Source organism: Ambystoma mexicanum, chromosome 1q (genome assembly GCF_040938575.1).
Source record: "Ambystoma mexicanum isolate Mex_15411 chromosome 1q, UKY_AmexF1_1, whole genome shotgun sequence".
Lineage (NCBI taxonomy): Eukaryota > Metazoa > Chordata > Amphibia > Caudata > Ambystomatidae > Ambystoma > Ambystoma mexicanum.
The window spans coordinates 1,529,534,999-1,529,558,653 of NC_090922.1; the positions used below are offsets into that span (position 1 = coordinate 1,529,534,999).

General features: G+C 49.1%; 1 protein-coding gene across 1 annotated transcript in view; it reads right to left on the minus strand.

Annotated features, from left to right (window-relative positions):
• Positions 1-23,655, minus strand: part of CFAP57 (cilia and flagella associated protein 57) — a 348,360-nt gene that overhangs the window by 304,686 nt on the left and 20,019 nt on the right. Inside the window, exons 2-4 of the mRNA XM_069642449.1 lie at positions 22,962-23,142; positions 21,113-21,429; positions 17,741-18,018 (exon numbers count right to left, since the gene is read on the minus strand). Coding sequence (XP_069498550.1) covers positions 17,741-18,018; positions 21,113-21,429; positions 22,962-23,118 — 752 coding nt within the window. The 5' untranslated portion in view covers positions 23,119-23,142. The remainder of the gene's footprint in view (positions 1-17,740; positions 18,019-21,112; positions 21,430-22,961; positions 23,143-23,655) is intronic.

A 23,655-nucleotide genomic window follows, 5' to 3' on the forward strand; every position in this document is an offset into this window, starting at 1 on the left:
TCCGGCATTTACTGCTGCCTGGGGGTTTTGCTGGTGGCTGATTTCTTTGTTTTTTAGAGGCTCCTGTGTTCTTGTGGTGCCCCCCTGGTTTATTGTTTACGGCCCCATTGTTCTTCATTTTTGTTTGGCTATCTGGTTTTTTGTCTTCTGTGTTTATGTCTCTTGTTTTAAAGATCTCGCATACATTCCTTTTTTTCTTTCCTTTCTCCAGACACTTGTCCGTAGTGATGGTGTCTCCCGGCCTTGTTGCCAGTCTTTTACTAGAATTAGCCTCCACTGTTTCTATTGAGTTGTTTAGCCCTTCCCTAGCGCTTCTGTTTAGGGGACTTTCTTCCACCTCGATCTCTGATGGTTTCATTGACTCATTTCTTGTTCCTGGTTGAGACGATGTGCTATTTGGGTTTTCTCTCAAAAGAATTTTACTGGTGATGTCCTCAGTCGGGGGGGGGGGTCTATCTTCGTTTTGGTTTACCTCCCCCTTCTCTTCACTTTGAGCTGCTTGCGATCCCATAACGTTGGATCCAGCGTTGTTTTGATTTTCTACACCTGAAATAACCTCATGTACGGTCATTGTTCCTGAGTCTTTTCTTATAGAGTCCTTGCCTTTTGGATTTGGCCTCCCTAATTTTCTTTCTTTTAATATAGGTTTGATTATGTCGTGTAGCAGTTGGGTGACATTGGCGGTGCTGTTGTCCAAATTGTTTTGGATTGCTGAGATGAAACCCTCTACAAATATTGTTTTGGTATGAACCATTGCAAGTATCTTAGAATGGTCTCTTAGTGTGTCCGCAATGTCCTCATACAGTTTCATGAAAGGTGCTAGGATTCCTGACAAAGTTGCTACCATTAGGAAATTATCTTCCGTTGTTTGACCTGATTTAACCTGGTCTTCATTTCCCACTTGGTTTGATGGCAACGTTTGCGTCGATTTGTCTTCGATGTCAACTTTGTCAGACGACCCTCTTTCTTTGTCGACGTTTCTGGTGCCTATGATCTTATCTCTTAGTGCGTTCTCCATGTCCATTGACGTCTCCAACAAGACTGCGTCTGATATTTTGACTCCTGTTGTTTTCTTTATTTGATTAATGCAGGCGGGGCTCCGTCTGCCAAAGCTGAAGCTTAGTGTCTCCCTAGCGTCTGCTGGGGTTACTGTGGTTCCTCCATTTATGGTATTTGGAGTTTTGGGAACCCCTGTTGTTAAGTTTGTTGGCAATGGTCCTGCCGTAAATGGTTTGCATATGATGCTTCTGGGTGCACCCTTCTTTTGGTTGTTTGGGTATTTCGTCCTCTTAACTATGTATCTAGATGGGGGGCTAAACTGAGTCCTTGGGTTGGCCCCCTCACGGCCTTCCGACTGTGCTGACTCCTTTCATGGCCTTTCGTCCTCTGCCTCGGAGTTTGAGATCTTTCTTTTCAGGTTGTTCAGCGTATGGCATTCCCCTGTTGTTGGTAGCTTCGGTTTTTCTATCCAACTAGATACAGGCTCTTGCCTTGCATTGTGACCAGTTCTTGCCTCCTTTGGGCTTACCCAGGGCTCAATAGTAGAGACATTCAATGTTGTTAGATTTGGAGAACTGACCAGACTTTGCTCTGCTGCCATTTGTGGGCTTCCTGCTACAATTTCAATTTCCTCTGTGGGGGCTCCCATGGCTTTGGGTGTTTCTTCGATGTTCGGGGCCCCCTGCCCGTTGTCTATGTATAGCGCAGTGCTTGCTCCAATTTTTACTTGTATGTTAATGGGGCAAATGTTTTGGTTTAATAAGGGGTCAGGGGCCGCAGTTCTGCCTCCGCAGCCCAGGAGGGGGTGGAACACGTCACGTCCATATCCCCCACTATGCCCTCTGCCCCTCCAGACTGTTCATTGTCTCTCCTTAAGAGCATTTTATATCCTTGCTCCCTTCAGTTAGTCCCAATAGCCCGTGCAGATAAGGCTTACCTTCTTTTTGTATTCTGCATTTCTTTGACGGTACTGGGGTCTGGTACTCCACACTACACCCGCCACCTGACACCGGACACTCTGACACACTCCGCTACGCTTCGCTTAGCTTCCGGTTTTTGAAGCAAGCGGGCGTAGGGAGGTGGAGCGTCAGGCAGGTGAGAAGGCAAGTGAAAGCAGACTCCTGTGTCTGCAAAGTGAAAGCAAAGTGAAAGCAGACTCCACATAGTTTTTTGCTGCAAAAACGTCTTCCAGCAGCAATTTCAGGCGGCAATCCAAAAGTAGTGATACAAACTCCACGGCACACCGGACACTCTGACACACTGACAAAGACTCTCAATGGTAGGGTAAATCTTTTCTTGCGCCGTTTTGCACTTCACTTGTTGGCTCTGAAAAATGTATTTATTGCATTTACATTGCACACCAATAACCCAAAGGCGTGAGGGCGCAGACAAAACAAACAACATAAATACATATAAGTGCCTGTGACGTCATAAAATCAGGATGGGTTAAGTCATAGAAATCACCAACAACTGGTAGCCATAACACAAATATTGGACATACAAAGTCATCTAAACAATAATCAGTGGAAAAAAGAAACAGGCAGAGTTCCCTGAAAGGATCTAAATTTAAAGAATCAAATTGCAGTTTGAAGTCCCTTTGGGCAAATATTTGCATCGTCTGAGAAAAACAGGTAAAGTGCTAGCCACACAGCCCACTAAAATACAATCACTATTGGGTTGCAAGCACCAATCACTTAGGTCTATCCTCCGAATGATTGTTAGGTCAGTAAGTCTGACCACCCCTGGACCTGTTCTCTAACGCAGCCAGGCAAGAACCTTTTTGTGCAAGGCTTTTTTAGTCTCATTTTCTCTGGTTTTCAGAATGTTAGATATGATGAAGTTTCTCTGGTCCATTACAAAGTCATAAGAGTTCGAGTCCTTTATCATTGGCATTTGGGACTTTTTTAGTTGTAGATTTCGTAGAGATATCACATTAAGTTTGGCGTTCATGATTATAGACTGTTTAACCTCTTTATAGCCAGCGTTCGACTCATGTAGAGATGCAGATGGAACAGTGTCCTGTAATAAGTCTACACTGGGAATTTTTGCTTTTTCTCTTGCATGCCGAAGTTGGTCCAATGGAGCCCACAGGCTTCTGGTACAAAAGCGTCAGTTTGAGTGGCTTGATCTATCATTTCCCTTTGTATGAGGGTTTGACAGGCAGTATTCACCTTAGATGTCTGTGGCAAAACAACAGCACTAGAGGGCCAGTGTGTCTGGGAGGAAATATTCACTTTAGGCGGCCGTAAGTCTGATACCCAAGCATTTAGGGCATCTGCCAAAAGGTCAAGGTCAAATGGTTCCTTGCATAGAAGTAATTCTTTAGCAATGTTAGCCATAAGCGTGGGCCATTGGGAGAGACCAGAGTGCTCAGGTAGATCTAAATTGTGTATTCCCCTCCTTTGGAGGGCAGGAGGTGATATGGTTATAGGTATCGCTGACCTTATCGAAAGTAGAGCATTTGATGTCAGCCCTGGCACCATACAGTCCATGACGCTGTGTAGACTAACCAGGGGTACCTGTGCTTTGAGACCCGCCTTCAATAAAGGACTATCCAGATCCTGCATTAGGTCTAGTACTTTATACGGAGCAACAGGGTTTTCAGATAAGATTATTTTTTTAGCAGGAGGTCTACTTTGTTTGTTTTGCACTCTCAGTCTTCCGCGCTCACTGAGCGCTAAAACCTCCAAGACGCGATCTCTGTTAATAGCAGGAGAGAGAGCCATAGAATCTCCTAGACCCCCTATAGCCGTCTTCGAGGTTGGCTTAGCACCTGTCTTCTTGTGTGCAGCCATAATAGCAGTCGAATTAGTAGTAGTTTTGAAGCATGATCATTATAAACATCGGGATTAAAGAAAAGCAGAGCGGGGTCAAAAGCTACACCTGAAAACTACGTCTCCCGCAGGGAGAATTATCACACCAGTAACAGCATAGATGCGGGACTCCTAATGGACTCTGGACTCTTACCACACCAAAATACAGCAGGATACTCGGAACCATACTGCCTGCAGCAGCCCCCCGAAGGCACCCCACCAGGGCGTTCAACGCTCCCGCCAGGAAACCTCAGGACTTCCCACTTGCCCGGTATACCAGGGATAGGTAGGGAAAGGCTCAGCAAAGTCGCAGAGCCCCGGAGCCACGAAGACTGAGCCACCGCCACAACGCCAGCCACAAGCGTAGTGGGTTAGAGGAAGGGTTAGAGGAAAGGACCTAACCTACAATCCGCCCGTCTCCTTTTCTCCTTAAGACCTTGATCCCCCAACACACCCTCCCTGCTCTCAAATTCATTAGTTCCTTTTGAATCTCGTCATCTGTATCACTTTCTTTCGATTGTTTTCAAATGCACTTATGGACTGGCCCGCCCTAATGCTCCGCTCTACTGTCGCTCTATGTCCTTGCGCGCCCCTTACAATCACAGAATCTATTTCTTTAACTGTTCCTAAGACTTTCTGTTCCTCGTCTCGTTTCCGCCCCTATTCTCTTCTGGATCCTAAACATTGGAACGCTCTTCCCGTCTCACTTCGCTCCTCCTTCGCATCTTCCAAACAAATCGCAAACTGTACCTTCTATCGTCTCTTCTTCCCAAAACTCTATACTTCCTCTCTCTCTGTGGATATAACTTCTACTTATGCTCATCTTGTACCTCTCTGAATTGTCCTTTTTTTGTGGATACTCTTTTATTGTTCAGCTCCTTTAGCGAAAAGGGCTTCATAAATTCAATAAAATACAAAAAAGACAGGTAAGAAGACAAATGGTATGTATCCTCTTCCGAGGTGGAAAGGTGTTCCCGCCAAAGTGTGCAGATTAATGAGATCCTAGTCAAGGGATGCAGATTGAACTTTTTGCAATTCTGTGAGAACAGTAGGGAGTGAAGAAATGTGCACATTCCACTGAGATGGCAAGACATCAAAATGGCCCTGATCAGACCCAATGATAATACAAAAGGTAGTAAACTCCCGAATCCCCACTCCATGGCAAATCACAGGTCGCTCATGAGGATCACATGTATGGGTATGTAAAAGGTATGCATGCTGGAGTTCTAGGGCCAGTAATCAAACTTTCACCATAAGGGTGTGAGAAACCGAGGTCAAAGTTACCAGCTTGAACTTACGCAGGGAAATGACCTGGGAAAGCCTTCGGAGCACCACCCTTCTTGCATTTGAGCAATTATCTTGAAAACCAGAAAGGAGAGGGACTCTGAGTTGCAGGGGCTGACGGGGTGGCGGGTAGAAGAATGAGTGTTGAAGGCAGCTGGACGCAAAAGCATGTAGAGTTGCAGCACAAGGAACGATTCTGAAGAGAGGTGGTCGGAAGGAAGAAGAGGAGGATGAAGGCAGTGAAAGGTAAGGAGATAGAGGAAAATGAGGAGGTTGTAGGGAGGGAGACCAGTAAAGAGGCCAGCAGGATGAAAGGTGACATGAGGAAGAGAGGTAGAAGATGAGTGAAAGTGGGCAGAAGGGTGACAGGAGTGGTGAAGAGAAGAGAGAGAACAGCAAGTGGGGAAATCAAGAAGGTAACATGAGTGAAGAGGTGGTGGTGGTGCATACTAAGTAGGAGAGTGGAGGCTATTTTAAGTGAGGTGAAGGGGAGAAACAGAGAAAGTTAGTTATAGGTATGGTTCTTGAGGTGATGAGAGTTCAGTAAGGAAGCTTGTAGGGGATAACTAAGGTCATTAGAAGATGGAACCATTAGAGGTGTGATACCAGAAGCCAAAGCCTAGAAAGGTTGGCTCAGTGAATATCCAAGGAACAAGTGACCAGCAGAGTTATGAAGTACAGTGGAAGCACCTGAAAGTGAGCAGGAGGTAGGAAAGTGCCCCAGTTTTAAGAAGGAGGAAGCTGAAAGAAGACAGGAGAAAGAGGAGAGGGAAGTGCACCCGAGCCAAGGTGGTGTCCTCGAAGTTGGGTAGAGGTATGAGCAAATGGTGGAGCATGAAGGAGGTGGAAAGGGGAAAGAGCAATGAGGAGACGGTGCAGGGCAGGTCCTCTTAGGCACAAAGCTGGTGCAACTTCTGGAGGAAGCAGACAAGACCAGGTGTTGAAGACTAACATCAGGACCTTAAGAAAGGGAAATGGGCAGGACCAAGCTCAGGTGGACAACCTTTTAGAGAAAGCTTCGGGCTCCATTCCACCTCACTCAGCCCTAGCTCATGCCCCAATCTGGCCCGAGCATGCAGACACATATCAAGGCCCCTGAGACCCAGGTAAAGGGGTCTGCCCGGGGAAGAGGAAGAGGACCTACAGTGGCAAACAAGAACTCCAGAGACTTTTCTTTGGAATCAAGAAACTGTATTATTAAATCAAATGAGAATACAACCTGCACAGTTTGGGACAGGACTCTTAAAACCTCCCCACTACCCGGAAAGAAGAGACAAAATGACGTGACCAGTACTTGTGTTTTGTAACATGTGAACCATTTGCTACTTTGGGTGTCATTGTGGGATCTGAATAAACCAATACATTGCTCTGCCTTCGCCAGTCAATCATCTGTTGAGAAAACAGGCTCAGACTGTTACGTCATTCAAGCCAAGGCTAGAGACAACCAGACTGTCTAGCAACCGGAGACCACATCAAAAGTCTGTGGATCCAATCTGAGAAATAATCGGCCGGATTTTAAGTCTGGTAACCTGTCTGGCTCCTGAAGGTCAGATGCTGTGGTGTTCGAGCTAAAACATGGCGCTGGTGCGCAGTGCATTCTGGGGGCACCCAGAGCCATAATGTATATTTATCCATGCCTCAGTGGAAAGCTACACTTGCTTTGTGAAACATGTTTTTAACGTTATTCGCTGATGGGTGTGGAATGCAGGCCTTCTCAGCCAAGGACACGGCGCTGGGAAAGCTAAGATCCGCAGGTGCCGGCTGGTACCCGATAGCAAAGTTTGTTTTGGTTTGCTATGCCTGCGCCAAGGTTTTGAGATGAGTTTTGGAATTGTTTTCCGGGCGCGTTTAGGAGAGGGAAGCGCTTTGCTCCTTGAGGTTACTGTCGGTTGACCCAGCTGGCAACCAACGGTCACCCATCAATGCGCAAGCGCATTGCCAGAAGGTTCGAGAAGTTGCCACCCCTTGTTGAGGAGGGCATAAATGCGGAACCCCTCAACGGTCAGATGGGACAAGCACAAAGACCTCAGTCGGAGGGGGGGACGCTCCGGTCCGGCATACCTGTGGGCTGTTGTGCTCTCGGCCTGGCTGTTATCGGGGTCTTTCAGCCGCTTCTGGTGAGATGAGGTTTCGTTAAGTTACGCCCACGGTGATGTATTCTTTCTTTGAATCCTTTATGTTTTCTGTGATCTATGTCCATGTGAGTTTTATGAGTTATTTCTATGTACTTGTAGTCTTTGAATAAATAGCCGTAAAGAGCTGATTATCTTCTACAGCATGCGTGGCTGTGAATTATTGTGTCTGTTTTTGGGTTGAAGTATTTGCTCTATACTTGCATTGGTGATTTATGGTAGTGTTACGCTCACCTGACTCCCACGGAGGCGCAGGCCTGGTTTGGAGTGCTGTTGCCTCTTCTATGGTGAAGCGCAGGACTCGGAAGAAGGACAGGACCGGTCCCTCAAATCTGGCTTGTCTGGCTCACAGAATTATCCTTCTGTGTGTGAAAAGGGAGTATTAACAATCTGCGGGATAATATGTAATCCTCCCACTCCCTTCTCACCCTCCACGGAACCCTTCTGCGATTCCCTGTGAAGTCTCACCTTAGGGTCTAAAAGGACGAGCTCTCCATCCTGCTTCTGATGCAGGGGCGCGTTGTAATCCAGTTACTTCACTGGATCTTGGATTGTAGAGAGTTCAAGTTTACTTGACCTTCCCGGTAAAATACTGTGAGAATTCAGTTTATAAGTATGAGCCCGAAATAATAATTGTCCGTTGTCTCTATTTCAGGTGCAGAACAAAGATTCCGAGATGAGCAATGGAACCGACGAAGGAAACTCAGATGAGTTGTTTCATGAGAGGTTCCTTTAGTGTCCTTGCATTAGTGCACTAATCCTTGTGTCTTTTTTCCCCATAGGGGCCGGGGTTCGGAAATGCCGGAGATATGGCACCGACCCGAAGTGAGAGGTGCAGTTCCAGTAGATATCAGGTAAGTCTTTAATGAGCGTTCAGGTAATGTCTTAGCATTCGCTCACTAACGCTGATGTCTCTTTTTTCCCCTTAGGGGCCGGGGTCCGGAAATGCCAGGATGCAGCACCGACCCGAAATGAAGTGGGAATGACCCAACAGGTAAGTCTTATGATGGAAATTAAGGTTTTCTTATTCTCTTCCCTAGCTCACCTTTGTTCTTGTCTTTTTCTCCCTAGGCGCAGAAATATGGCTGCGGATCCAGATGGTCGCTGATGAACATGGAGGCGCCCAGTAAAGGTGAGTGGAATGCGGCGCTGCAGCGATCGACGCAATGTGCTTTTAAAATGAATGTCTTCCTTTTCAGGATCGTCCGCAAAATGTCTCCGGGATGCGGATTTAGCAGGTAAGGAATCTTCTTTCTTCTCTTCTCTTCTCCCTTTGCAGGTATTCCAGAATGCTGGCGGGCGTGGCAGAAGTCAGGATGCAGGAGCAGACACGGTGAGCGTCCAGCTGCTAGATGCAGAACAACGCGAAGCGTGAGTTGCTGCTTGGGCGTGGCTTAAATAGCCTTCAAAGTAGTTCCAGGTATGTATCCTTCCTCTCAGGTATGTATTCTTCCTCCGGCCACACCCGTGTGGTCAAGTAGTCCCCAAAGACAAAGTAGTCCCATTCAGGCCTCTAGATGGCCTGGATGTTGCAGCATGGTCTGCATCAGGTAAGTTTACACCAACACCTTTCTACACAAAGTCTTTTATGAGCCTGGCGCCTATGGCGCCAGGACTGTTGTCCAATATGAGCCTGGCACCAGGCTCATAAAAGATGACTTTGTGTAGAAAGGTGTTGGTGTAAACTTACCTGATGCAGACCATGCTGCAACATCCAGGCCCCTATTTGGGGCTGCTGAGACTTCCCTCGGGGACATGATGTCTGCCTCTGGGGTAGCTGGGCCTGGTCTGGCTCCTTGGAGGTAGGCATCATGACAGGTAGTCCCGTGCACTTTTCAGAGGAGAGCAATATGTCTACCTGCGTTCAAAGTATTGGCTCTGCAACTGTACTGGTGATAAATTACTGTCCATGCACTATTGGCGAGCAATACAGATGCCCACCTGGCGCTGCCCATTAAATGAGGCATATGAATGCCCATAATTAGTGGGTTCCAGGGCAGGAGAGAGCCCTGCTGGGCATGGACTGTAAAGTTGTGATGCCAAAGGGTTGCTGTCGAGTTCTGTCCCCACTGCCACTGCCCACTGCCCACGTTCAGTCCCTCCTGAATACCCAAGGAACATGGTGGAGCTACTATTGAACTCTTCAAACTAATCTCTCCCCATGAATAAAGAGGAGGCCATAACTAGTTTCCGCTGTGAGACTATGCGGTATATGGAAGACCAGACTGAGCCCAGAATTTCAAGAACCAGATGTCAATTCCCCAGGACAGAGATGTCTGAAGGTATTCATTGAGATACTTGGAGAAAGCAAGTGACTGAGTGTTCTCCAACACATCTGGAGGTCACATTTCCCTCACCACTGGGCACGGACCTCCGGACAGACCCAAACTCCGGGATCGAGAAGCCGAGACAATCAAGGGAAACTCAGACCTACTAGGGGGATGGAGGTGGATCAGACTACTCCGCTTGAGGAAGAAGGTGTGCTGGGAGCATCAGCTCACAAACCCCCCAGAAGAAAATCAGATACCTAAATCCAAAGTGGATTGGTCAAACCCCAGGTTTGAAGAGGAAGCAAAACCACATTGAAGCCCATGCAACTGGGGTTCATATGAGGATCTGATGAAAAATTGAATGCATGAAGACGAGGTTTGAGGAGTACTTGCCTGTGGAGGACCTACGAGGCAGCACGACCACCCTGAGTGCTACTATATGGGTGGCAAGATCTCACACCCTTTTGTTCCCTAAGAGGCTCCCTTCAGATAGTGGCTGCTTTTGGATTCGAATCGGACAGGACCAGTCCAAAGCCTGGATAGGGATAGACATCCCATAGAATGAATCCTATAACTGACCGCTAGTCACTCCAAACCGTGAACAGCAACCAGGAGAAACAACCTTGAAATTCAGACAAGCTTTATGGGACGGCTCGAATTGGGAATAAGGATATATATTTTTTTACATCTTTACCCTAGGAGACACCCAGGAGTTAGTGTAACCCCCGGAGAGATGTGTAGAAAGTGCTGACATCTATCCAGTCAGAGCCCCGGGGCTTGCGATCAGGAGACAGAGGACCGGGGGATCCCTCATGGCAGGAAAGAGAAAAGGGAAGCTTGTGGGAGAGCAGTAGGAGGTGGAAAGGAGGATAGCACAGCAGAAAGTGCTGCTCTTGGAAGCAAGACCACAAGAACCAACAGAGGTTTGAATCCCAGATCCGTGCTTAGAAACCAAACTCAGGTATTAAGCGCGTTATAATAAAACAATAAAATAAAGAGCAAAGAGGGGGAAATTGGATGTACAGGAAAGGTGCTCTTAGGGAAAATGTAGTTGTGACTCATCAAGGAGATTGACCAGGATGTGTTGTTGGGGACTAGAATACAGACCTCAAGACAGGAAACTGAGGCCAACCCCCTGCTTGTATGTTTGGAGAACCTCAGGTGGCCAGCATGTGAGGTAGGGAGGATAGCTCAGGGGCAACACGCTCGTCTTTGAAGCTAGGTGACGCGGAGCAAGTCAGGTTCTATCCCCGGGTCTGCGCTTAGAAACCTCTGGATATTAAGCGTGTTATAAATAAGCAATTATTATTATTATTAAGTCTGGGGCTCCTCCACACCCCCTGGGCTGAATGCTCAGGCATACTTAACAGGTGCAAACCCAGGAGAAGATTCTCAATGGAGATTGGGAGGAGGAGCAAAGTTTCTGCATTCACCAAAGAAATCCCAGTGATCATTTCTGCACTCAGAAACATTTGTTGAAACACAAAGACTTTTCGTTTGAAGGCAGAGATCTTCGCTGGAATCCTGAGACCTTTGTGTCGGGATCTACAGACTTTGTGGGAATCACAAGAGTGTAATATTGAGTCCAAGGGAAAGCCATCCTTTATAGTGTTATGAAGGACACTTAAAACAACTCTCCCACCAGTCTGACCAAACATGACACCAACTCCAATCAGGCATCAACATGTCAGCAATCCATGAACCCGCCGGCTGCATGGAAGGTGATTAGCCCATCCTGTGCATTACTTTTACATTGTACAGGACAGGTCCAGTGACTGATTAAGGAGTTCAGCATTACACTAAAAAGTACATACATTTAGGATATAAAACTGAATTCTGCAGGAGCACAACAAACTCACACCTCGTGCACTGTATTCCTCTCAAATCAAATAGACGTGAAGGTGGGTCAGGAGCGATACTTGGTACAGCATGTGATGAATGTGTGATTAGTGCTGAACTGTCTGCTGTTAAGAAGATGGGGCACCTAGGTTTCGAGAGGACATGTGATGCCCCCTGGCCTGGTTCTGGATCTCTGTCTGAGATTCAAGAATGAAGAGTGGCTGAGAGCCCCTAGGGAAGTAGCAGGCATCCTAAAGAATAGGCCTGGATGAGGCAGTCAGACACTGAGAGAAGCGTCTGATGTCTCTTAGGTATTGGCAGACCGCTGTGTAAGGTGATAGGAAGGAAAGAGTTCCTGGTGTCTTCCATGCCAATGCTGTGCCTCTCCCTGAGGTGAGAGTGAAGGAAACGATAAGATACAGAATCCGACAGGGTGGCGCTGGCTCTCTGCATGTGAGGGACGAGGCGGCATGTGGCCTCCATGCCAGTGCTGTGCCTCTCCCTGAGGTGAGAGAGAAGGAGAAGATAAGATACAGAATCCGACAGGGTGGTGCTGGATCCCTGCATGTGAGGGAGGAGGTTGCATGTGGCCTCCATGGCAGTGCTGTACCCCTGCTCTGGGCGAGAGAGAATGAAAGAAACGATTAAGTGCAGAAGGTATAGAAGGTCCTACAGGGACCTCTGACTGAGTAAGAGGAAGGAGGAGGTACAGAGTGAAGTCCCTGGTGGCCTCCCTCGCAGTGGTGGGCCTCGGTTTTAGTTGGGATATGAAAAAGAGACAGTGCAGTACAAAAATTCCTAGAGGATAGGACTGGTACTTTTTTTAAGATGAGAAGATGGAACTACAAGCTACTGAGGGAAGTGTGTAATATCTTCCAGGTACTGCTAGACCTCAGCGTAAGGTAAGAGGAAGTAACAGTTAAGTATTGTTCTCTATGCCTCTGCTTCAGGTGAGGATTAAAGAAGACTATCCCTAGAGGATTCTGCAGGGTAGAGCTGGACCACTGCCCGGGTTAAGAGGATGGTGGTGGAACACAGCACACTGGCAGGTGTGCTCAAGGGCGGAGCTGGACCACTGCCCAGGGTAAGAGGATGGTGGTGGAACACAGCGCACTGGAAGATGTGCTTAAGGGCAGAGCTGGACCACTGCCTGAGGTAAGAGGATGGAGGTGGAACACAGCGCACTGGCAGGTGTGCTTAAGGGCAGAGCTGGACCACTGCCTGAGGTAAGAGGATGGTGGTGGAACACAGCACACTGGCAGGTGTGCTCAAGGGCACTGCTGGTCCATTGCCCGGGTAAGAGGATGGAGGTGGAACACAGTGCACTGGCAGGTGTGTTCAAGGCAGGGCTGGACCACTGCCCGAGGTAAGAGGATGGTAGTGAAGCACAGCACACTGGCAGGTGTGTGCAAGGGCAGTGCTGGACCACTGCCCGGGGTTGGAGGATGGAGGTGGAACACAGCACACTGGCAGGTGAGCCTAAGGGCAGAGCTGGATGGCTGCCTGAGATAAAAGGATGGTGGTGGAGCACAGCACACTGGCAGGGGTGCCCAAGGGCAGAGCTGGATAGCTGCCCGGGGTAAGAGGATGGTGGTGGAACACAGCACACTGGCAGGTGTGCCCAAGGGCAGTGATGGATGGCTGTCTGAGGTAAGGGGATGGAGGTGTAGCAAAGCACACTGGCAGGTGTGTCCAAGGGAAGTGCAGGACCTCTGCCTGAGGTAAGATGGTGTCGAAACACAGGGCACTGGCAGGTGTGCTCAAGGGCAGAGCTGGACCACTGCCCGAGGTAAGAGGAAGAAGGTGGAACACAGCACACTGGCAGGTGTGCCCATGGGCACTGCTGGACCACTGCCCGAGGTAAGAGGATGATGGTGGAACACGGCACACTGGCAGGTGTGCCCAAAGGCAGCGCAATACCTCTGCCTGAGGTAAGAAGATGGATGTGGAACACAGCACACTGGCAGGTGTGCTTAAGGGCAGGGCTGGACCACTGCCCGAGGTAAGAGGATGGTGGTGGAACACAGCACACTGGCAGGTGTGCTCAAGTGCAGAGCTGGACCACTGCCCGAGGTAAGAGGAAGAAGGTGGAACACAGCACACTGGCAGGTGTGCCCATGGGCACTGCTGGACCACTGCCCGAGGTAAGAGGATGATGGTGGAACACTGCACACTGGCAGGTGTGCCCAAAGGCAGCGCAATACCTCTGCCTGAGGTAAGAAGATGGAGGTGGAACACAGCACACTGGCAGGTGTGCTTAAGGGCAGAGCTGGACCACTGCCCGAGGTAAGAGGATGGTGGTGGAACACAGCACACTGACAGGTGTGCTCAAGGGCAGAGCTGGACCACTGCCCGAGGTAAGAGGAGGATGATGGTGGAACACAGCACACTGGCAGGTGTGCCCAAGAGCAGTGAAATACCTCTGCCTGAGATAAGAAGATGGAGGTGGAACACAGCACACTAGGAGGTGTGCTCAAGGGCAGAGCTGGATGTCTGCCTGAGGTAAGAGGATGGTGGTGGAACACAGCGCACTGGCAGGTGTGCTCAAGGGCGGAGCTGGATGGCTGCCTGAGGTAAGAGGATGGTGGTGTCACACAGCACACTGGCAGGTGTGCTCAAGGGCAGTGCTAGACCACTGCCCGGGTTAAGAGGATGGAGGTGTAACACAGCGCACTGACAGGTGTGTCCAAGGGAAATGCAGACCCTCTGCCTGAGGTAAGAAGATGCAGGTGGAACACAGCGCACTGGCAGGTGTGCCCAAGGGCGGAGCTGGATGGCTGCCTGAGGTAAGAGGATGGTGGTGTCACACAGCACACTGGCAGGTGTGCTCAAGGGCAGTGCTAGACCACTGCCCGGGTTAAGAGGATGGAGGTGTAACACAGCGCACTGACAGGTGTGCTGAAGGGCAGTGCAGGACCTCTGCCTGAGGTACAAAGATGGAGGTGGAACACAGCACACTGACAGGTGTGTCCAAGAGCAGTGCTAGACATCTGCCTGAGGTAAGAGGGCAGAGGTGTAACACAGCGCACTGTCATGTGTGCCCAAGGGCAGAGGTGGATAGCTGCCCGGGGTAAGAGGATGGAGGTGGAATACAGCACACTGGCAGGTGCCCTCACGGGCAGTGCTAGACATCTGCCTGAGGTAAGAGGGTGGAGGTGTAACACAACGCACTGCCAGGTGTGCCCCCAAGGATAGTAATGGACATCTGGCTGAGGTAAGAGGATGGCGGTGGTACACAGCACACTGGCAGGTGTGCCCAAGGACAGTGCTGGACCGCTGCCCGGGGTAAGAGGATGGAGGTGGAACACAGCACACTGGCATGTGCCCTCAAGGGCAGTGCTAGACATCTGCCTGAGGTAAGAGGGTGGAGGAGTAACACAGTGCACTGGCAGGTGTGCTCAAGGGCAGAGCCAGATGGCTGTGCAGGGTGAGAGGATGGAAGTGGAGCACAGCACACTGGTAGGTGTGCCCAAGGGCAGTGCAGGACCTCTGTCTGGGGTAGGATGGAGGTGTAACACAGCGCACTGGCAGGTGTGCCCTCAAGGATAGCAATGGACATCTGCCTGAGGTAAGAGGATGGAGGTGGAACACAGCACACGGGCAGGTGTGCCAAATAGCAGAGCTGGCCCTCTGCCTGAGGTAAGAGGATGGAGGTGTAACACAGCGCACTGACAGATATGCTCAAGGGCAGAGCTGGATGGCTGCCTGAGGTAAGAATATGGTGGTGTAACACAGCACACTGGCAGGTGCGCCCAAGGGCAGAGCTGGATGATGCCTGAGGTAAGAGGATAGTGGTGGAACACAGCACACTAGCATGTGTGCCCAAGGGCAGAGCTGGACCGCTGCCCGGGGTAAGAGGATGGAGGTGGAACACAGCACACTGGCAGGTGTGCCCTCAAGGATAGTAACGGACATCTGCCTGAGGTAAGAGGATGGAGGTGGAACACAGCACACTGGCAGGTGTGCCCAAGGGCAGAGCTGGATGATGCCTGAGGTAAGAGGATGGTGGTGGAACACAGCGTGCTGACAGGTGTGCTCAAGGACAGTGCTGTACCACTGTCTGAGGTAAGAGGATGGTGGTGGAACACAGCGCGCTGGCAGGTTTGCTCAAGGGCAGTGCAGGACCTCTGTCTTAGGTAAGCAGATGGTGGTGGAACACAGCACACTGCCAGCTGTGCTCCAGGGCAGTGCAGGACCTCTGCCTGAGGTAAGAGGTGGAACACAGCGCGCTGGCAGGTGTTTGTTTATTCACTTCTAAAGCGCACCAAACCCATAGGTAACAGGGCACAGCAGTAAGATAATGCAAGGCTTACAAAGTTACAGATGTGTGCAGGTTACAATATAGTGCACAGAAACATAAAATTACAGAATAAATTACACATAGCATTGCAGACAATGTAGCATTGTGCAACTAGAAATCTAGGAATACCGGTAGTGTACCGTAGAGGTAGAAGGGGCAAGAGGGCAGAGACAGCGTGGGTGATAGGGTGACTAACTAGGGATCATTAGAGATTATGTATTTGATAAGGTTCTTTCTAAGGTGTAGGTAGGGTTGGTCTACTCTCAAGTTTTGTGGCAGTGAGATCCAGAGTTTAGCAGCCTTCACGGGAAAGCTGTTGCCACCAATCGTTGTGAGCCTGTATCTTGGTACTACGCGGCAATTGGCGTTGCCAGCTCTGGTTGGTCTAATGGATGTTCTTCTATGTAGTTTATCCGAGAGGTAGCCAGGGGCAGTATTATTTAAGGCTTTGTGGGTCAACAAAATCATTTGTAGCTGTATTTTGTTGTCAGTGGAGAGCCATTTATGTTGGCATCTAATGGAAGAGATATGTACTCTTTCGTTTATGCCAAGCGCCGCTCGTAAGGCATTATTTTGTAGGGTGTGTAGCCTCTGGATGGTAATTATGTTAGCGCCGCTGTAAAGGGCATTGCAGTAATCAATTCTGGAGAGTATTAAGGCTCTGGCCAGGATCAAGCAGCTATCATTAGAGAGGAATAGCTTGCCAGCTCTTATCAACTTACAAGTGTAAGCAGTGGTTGAGGCCAGAGATGTTACTTGTTTGTCAAAGGACATAGTGGAGTCAAGGTAGAAGCCAAGGGTTTTTACTTCCTTGGATACCTTGATGATGTTTTCGTCGATACTGAATGAGGAATATTCCTAGCCTAGTTTGTTAATGTTAACGTGCGTGCCCAGGATTATCAACTCTGTCTTATCATCATTCAGGCATAGGCCATGGGTGCCATCCATGCCTGGATGTTAAGATATACCCTATTCACCAACTCCATGTCCTCACTATGATCCCCAGAAAGCGGGAGGATAATCTGTGTATCATCTGCAAAGTTGGTGTAGGTGATACCCAGAAGGTCCAGATCATCAATCAAAGGTTTGGGGAAAATGTTGTATAGAGTTGGCGAGACACATGAGCCCGGAGGAACACCACACAGAATAGGGGTGGGATCCGCTGCTGCCGACGGGGAGAATACTCTCATGGTTCTCTCGCTCAGGAATGTTTCTATCCATCTGATAGCCTCAGTGGAAAGGTGAGCTGGAGAGTCCAGGTGTCTACAAAGGACCTTATGATCCACAAGATCAAATGCAGCTGAGAGATCAAGTAGGAACAGGAGTGCTGTCTTTCTTTTATCTCTCAGCTCATCAATTTGGGTTTTTAAATCAATTAAGGCAGTTTCCGTCCCGTGTAGTGGACGGAACCAGACTAACTAGCTCATAGGAGCTTATGCAGTTCAAGGCGTTTTTGAATCTGGATGTATGCAGCTTTATCCAGTATTTTGAGTAGGAATGGTACCGTGGTAATGGGGCGGTAATTAGTGGGGATGAGAGGATCTAGTGTCTACTTCTTAAGGAGTGGAAGCACCCATGAATGTTTTAGATTAGCAGGAATATTACCTGAGGCAAAGGAAGCATTGATCAATTTGGAGATGAATGATGATAGGTCTCTGGCAGCGTCTTTTATTAATTGTGCTGGGCAGATATCACCTTTACAATTGGAAGATTTAAGCGAAAGGATGATTTTTTTCTACCTCTAAGGTACAAGTTTTGGTAAAGTGAAATTTGGGCCATAGGTGAGTCACTAGGCCGTGGGATATGGGACAGGTGCTGTAGGTTCAGCATGTCTTTCTTCTGCTGTATTTTATTTTGGATCGTATTTATTTTGTTTTCTAACGCATGTTGGATATCTGCTCCAGGTGCGCTCAAGGGTAGAACTGGATGATGCCTGAGGTAAGCAGATGGTGGTGGAACACAGCACATGGGCAGCTGTGCTCAAGGGCAGAGCTGGACCTCTGCCTGAGGTAAGAGGATGGTGGTGGAACACAGCACGCTGGCAGGTCTGCCTTGGTTGTGAGTTGACAGAGGGGAAGGTACATAGAGTAACCTTTTCATTACCTTCTTTCTTCCAGGTCAGTGCTCGACTTCTGCCGGCCCTTGATTGATGGCAGGTTGTAGTCCCACACAATCTCTCCGGAACGGAAGAGGATGAGTTTCCCGGAGTCTGTTCCCACTACGATCTTGTCATCGGAAAGCCACGCGTGGCTCAGGTAGTTTTGCGGTTCCACTTTCCCAAAGTTCGTCTGTTTAAAATTTCCCTCGATATAGCGCAAAACTTTAAAAAAGGTATTTCCCGTAACACAGATCAGCGTGTTATCCTGCGGGCTGAAGGTCACCTGGAAAAAGACATGTTTGGAATGGCAATTAGTACATTCGTGCAGTGGTAACCAAGAGTGGATTCAGACCCAAATGGCCCTGTATTTCACACTTTCAGCAAGCCCAACATACCACACAAAAGAGGCCCAGGGGGCTTCTCCAGGGGCCCCGAAAGGCATCCGACCCTGGTGTGAGCACAGGAAAACACAGCAGAGGAAGCCAAGCACACAAGAGGAACTACATTGTTACACCTTAAAAGCTATGCACACATGACAAATCAAATCTCTATGCAGCAGGAACTGTGCACTGAAGTGAAATCCACCTCCATTCATTACAAGCCTTGAGACTCCCAAACTGTGCACCCATGACGGAACCCAGAAGTGCTAGGGAGACTTTTCATATGTGTGCCAACTCCCCTCTACATGTGAGCCCCCCAGCCCTTGTTGCTGGACTCGAGGACCTTTTTCTAGTTCTGCTGAATGACCGGAAGGAGCCTTTTTCCTCCCCATGTTTATTCCATTTGCTCTGACTCTGGGAACCTTTCTTCATTCGGTCTTTACTTTATTTCATAGAGTCTTGCTTTCATCCATACTGTTTAAGGCGTCCGTGTTTCACTTTTGCAGCACACAGCACCCTTAGTGCAGTGTTGCTGGGAACCCTTTGGGCTCTCCTTTTTATAGTCTTTTTTCCCCCCTTAAGATCAAGGTTCGAGTTATCTTGTTTATGCTTCTTATCTTGTCCTTTTGTGAGATCAGCACACACCACCCTATGTGGAGTACTGAGGGGTTACATAGGATCCCCTTTCTCACTGCTCCTGTAACAATTGTGTAACAGTGACAAGCATACCTGAATGGCTGGTGGCAGTGAACGTGTTCTACTGACTTGTGTAATTTTTGATTGCAGGCGGTCTTAACAGCTGCGCTTATACAAAGAAGGGTCACCATTGATCGAAAAGGTGCCCCCATTCTTTTTTTGCCATTTCTTGTGTGCTTGTCCTTTCTTGGTCCTTCCTCTGGCATCGTGTGTGGCGGGAGGTCCTGGTTTGACTTTTGTCTTTCGCGGGAATCCTTTGTGAAGCCCGTCCAAGACTGCAGTGTGTCTTTGGCGACAGGCAGCAGGAGATGAGTCCACACCTCTGGTGTTCTTTGTCTCCTGAGATTCCTGTATGGAACCAGTTCCAACTGGGTGGTCATTTTTCCTGAAAGGACAGCCACCCCACCAAACATTTGAACGTAGCATGAGCTTTGATTAGCTGGGGTCCTGGATGAAAGGTGAGGATCCGGAGGCAAACGTCTAGTCGACCACTGGAACAGAAGAACCAAAGAAGATGACCACCTGTGGCCCCTTGCATACAGGAAAGCTCTGAAGAGGACGACTTCCTCCCTTCCTCCCTTGGACTGGTAGGCATAATCAGTCCTAAGACGATCTTCAATTCATGCCCTCCTACAATGTGCTGTGACCTTCCTGGGCTGCAAACCACCGATACCCTGGGACCTCGAGAGAGATTGGAGTGCATTGTATTGCCGTGAACGAGCTCTCCCGATACTTTGGTGGACTACTTGTGGCCATCCAGAGGCAAGATCCCCCTCCTCAAAGTCCCCTCCTCAGAGTGCAGGACCGAGCAAGCAAGGTGAATCATTTGGACGAGAACCCGCTCTTCATTGGGGTCTGTGAACAGGTGCCAAAACTGCAGACCGACATTGGAGCATTAAGAATCCTTTGCTAGGAGTCCTTTCTCTCGACCGCTGCTGTGACATCCCTTCCAGAGTTCCTCCTTTCGTCACAACAACCAAGGAGCAGGAGACCGGATCCACCGCTGCTGCATCCTGAAGGCATCCACCTGCATTTTCTTCATCACTCCTCAGGAATTGTGGGAATTGTGATAATACTTAGGTGGTGTTATTCTGCCGCTCCTTTGTTGCTGGAGTGCTGATTCCGGTGTTTGGGTGTTCGCCCATACTTTTCAGTCAGGTTTCAAGGTCCTTGAAACCTTTTTGACCAACAAAAGCCCTTTACTTACTTGTAATTGAAGAATCCTCTGGATCTTTGCCTTTTCTGCATCCGTGCCTTACCAGCTTTACCTCCAGTCCGACTTTGAAGAACTCGTACCTACAGACGGATGGACTGCTGAAGACTTAAGGCCTCTGGAAAGTACTAGAAGTCTTTAAAAGTACTGACCTGCTATTGTTGGTGTTACTATCTATTCCTACACTATTTCTGAGTTGCTATAACAAGTGATTGTACTCGCCTTGAACTGTGTTCATTAATTGTACAAGACTTAACTTCTGGTTTACTCACCTGAAGTATTGCATTGGTTTTCCATTGTGTTGATTAGTTTGAAATAGTACTTACTTACCTGATATTTAACTTTAACCATGTGTATATAAAATAAATATCTTACTATAACTACAAGTGTGTAAGTGTTTCTTTGGGGCTATGGATACACTGAGTTCTTTGTTCTTACCTACAGCTCATATCTCCCTCCCAAAATGAGCCTGGCTGCCCCGGCACGCTACCTTGAGTAGTACAGACTTCTAGTACAGACTTCTAATAGCAGTTTGGGCCTGTATTCCAAGGGATAGTATTATAAAGACTTACCACAGGTAGACTTTGGGAAACCTCCACTAGCACTAAGCAAACTACCCAAGCTGTGAACAGACAAATCCCCTTGTGAAACATCACAAAGCAAAAGCAATTGGAATCCACTTTCACACGTCGCACGCTCTGGGGCCAACAGCGTTCTCTCCGTGATGTATCCACTTGGCAAACACCACAAGAGGACCCCATTCTCCACACATCACAAGTTATGCACAAAAGAGAAACCTTGCCACCACAAATCACACAACATGTATTCACACATGGACAAGTCACGCTCTAGACATTGTAAACTGTGCACACAAACAGATCCACTTCCACCCATTAGAAGCATTGCAGGTGCCAGCACTGCAGTCACGAATACTCCACTCCACTATACAAGCATGACCAGGGGAAATCTACTCTTTACACATCCCAAGCTCTGCATGCAAAACTAATACAGACTCTATGGACTAGGTCTTGGGAAGACCAGCCATGCACACAAACAGATGCAATCACTTAGGACTATGTCAGGAGTACCTGGTACGCGGGGTTGTTCTGATAGTCGACCTTCATGACCGCCAGCACCTTCTGCTTCTCCCACATCCAGTAGATGATATTCCATTCGGGGGCTCCGCACAACGCCACCAGGTACTTGGAGTCCGGGGAGAAGGCCATGCTCACAAACTCCTGTGCCATGAACTCTGGCATGGTCAGCTGCTTGCGCCTCTTGCTTGGCACCGACGCCAGCTCATAGATCGTGATGGTCGGCTTATCTGGGCTCTTCTCCGAGATGGCCAGATAGCGACGGTTCGGGCTGATGGCCAACGCCTGCATCCCCTGGCTCCGCTCCGCTCCTGGAAAATGGAACATTGACTTACATGAGGAACGGCCTGGGAACACAAACTGGAGCCGGGGACCACCGCGGAGCGCGGTGCAGTGGTTCATTCATTTACACCTCCTCAGCTCCGTGTGAGCACTGCATTTTGCACCTGCTGAAAACAAGGAAGCAGGATACGCTTGATCATGAGATGGCAGGACAAGCGGAGTGGTAACCCCACAGAATATTCATGACCTAGTTTGAAACTCATCATGGGCCCTATTTGAGACCACAAAGCCAACTGACTGCAGGGAAGCAAGATGACCTTACCTAACTACTATGCTAGTTCACCAGTCCACCAGACCTGGTCACATTGCCTTTGAATATTCCGGGGTCATCCTTTGGAATGGCTATGTCCTAGATGCTGGCTATCTGACAATGTTGCACGCTGGTATATTTAGCCAAGTCCCAGAGAGAGCAGAGGAGCCTTCACTGTGTGACACTGTATATTCAGAAATTGAGAACCAGTTCCCAGACTGAACTGAGAACTCTACATTGTGAACCGAACCCCAACTCTCAGTGGGAAGTAAGGAGCCTGCATCCTGCGCGCTCGGGAAACGGTGCCAGGTCCCTTAACAAAGAGGAGGCATTTGATATTTGTCTCATCTACATGCTGGGAGGCAGACGCAAGGGAGAAGTAAGCAATGCAGCACAGCAGTGAATGCTGGGAAACTGGGACCAACTCCAAGACCCAACTGAGCAGCCGAGCACTTGGAAGACCACAGCTCACAAGAGGCAACGTTTTTCTGAGTCACATGTCTGGTGGACACCGATGTGCTGGGGCTTTGAGCGGCTGAACCACAGCTCCTAACAAGTCCTGCTATTCTGGGCCCCTTGTATTTGCCAACATTACATGGCTTCTGTCACTTACTGTCAGCTCTCGACAGGTAGTTTCTGGCAATTTTACGTCTACGGTATCCACAAGTCTTTGGGTGGCAGTTGCGGACTCAGGACTTCCCTCGGCAGAACTGGCATCTGCTTTTTGATCCAGTGCACAGGGGTAACACCCCAGAGACTGCACCTCAGACTACGCCTGAGAAAGACTACTGCAGTCAGGAGGTGCTTTAACGCGCGTTACTGGGGTCTGGGATCAACCACTAACTTTGTACAATGCTGTGCTTGTCCGCAAGTTCTCGATTCCCAGAGTCAGACCTTACCAGTGTCTCCAATTCTGGGTTACAGATTCTCAGACTCTGCCTGCCAGTCTTGATGTCAGCAGTTAGGGGCTAGGCTACCTTGGTTTCGTTTTTTTCATCTAGTTCCTCTCCCTGGATCATTGAGCCCCAGAATCTGCCAGTGCCAGGGTAAGCGAGTCAGGAGGCAGGCAATGTATATAGACCCCCACTGTCCAGCTGTTACCTGCCAGGATGCTGCGGGTCAAGAAGCGGGTATGACCTTTGTGCGATGCTGTACCGACCCCTGACTGACTGGGCCTGTCACAGGGTTGTGGGTGCAGGAGGTGACATTACACGAGGGCCAGCCTGTGGGGTTTTGAGTCTCGCATATTACCTGTGATGAATCGCTGCCATTTCTGATCGATATTGTACTGCACGCAGTTGTTGCCGGAAGGGAATATGATGGTTTGCTCATCAAAGAAACAGATGTTGTTCGTCACGCGAGGCCGGATTCCAAAGATGAAGTTGCTCTGAGCCACGATGACCGACATGGCTCCCAGGGAGGAACAGGGCCCCTGTAAAGACAAAGGAGAGATTCACAACAAGGGTTCATGTGCGGAAGGGGAGACATTTACATGACATCCCGGATGGACGAGAATGCATTCAAGAGCGCTTGAGAGAGGAGTCATTCCAAGAAAGAGAGGGAAAGAGGTGGGGGGGGGGGGGGGGGAGAGAGAGAGAGAGAGAGAGAGAGAGAGAGAGAGAGAGAGAGAGGGAGAGAGAGAGAGAGAGAGAGAGAGAGAGAGAGAGAAAGAGGGAGAAAGAGGGAGAGGGGAAGAGGGAGAGGGAGGGAGAGAGGAAGAGGGAGAGAGAGAGGAAGAGGGAGAGAGAGAGGAAGAGGGAGAGAAACAGAGAAGGGGAGAGAGAGAGAGAGAGAGAGAGTCATTCCAAGACAAATAGAGAGGGAAAGAGAGGGAAAGAGAGGGAAAAAGAGGGAAAAAGAGAGGGAGAGAGGGGGGGTGAGAGAGGGAAAGAGAGAGAGAGGGGAGGTGAGGGAAAGAGAGGGAGAGAGGGGGTGAGAGAGGGAA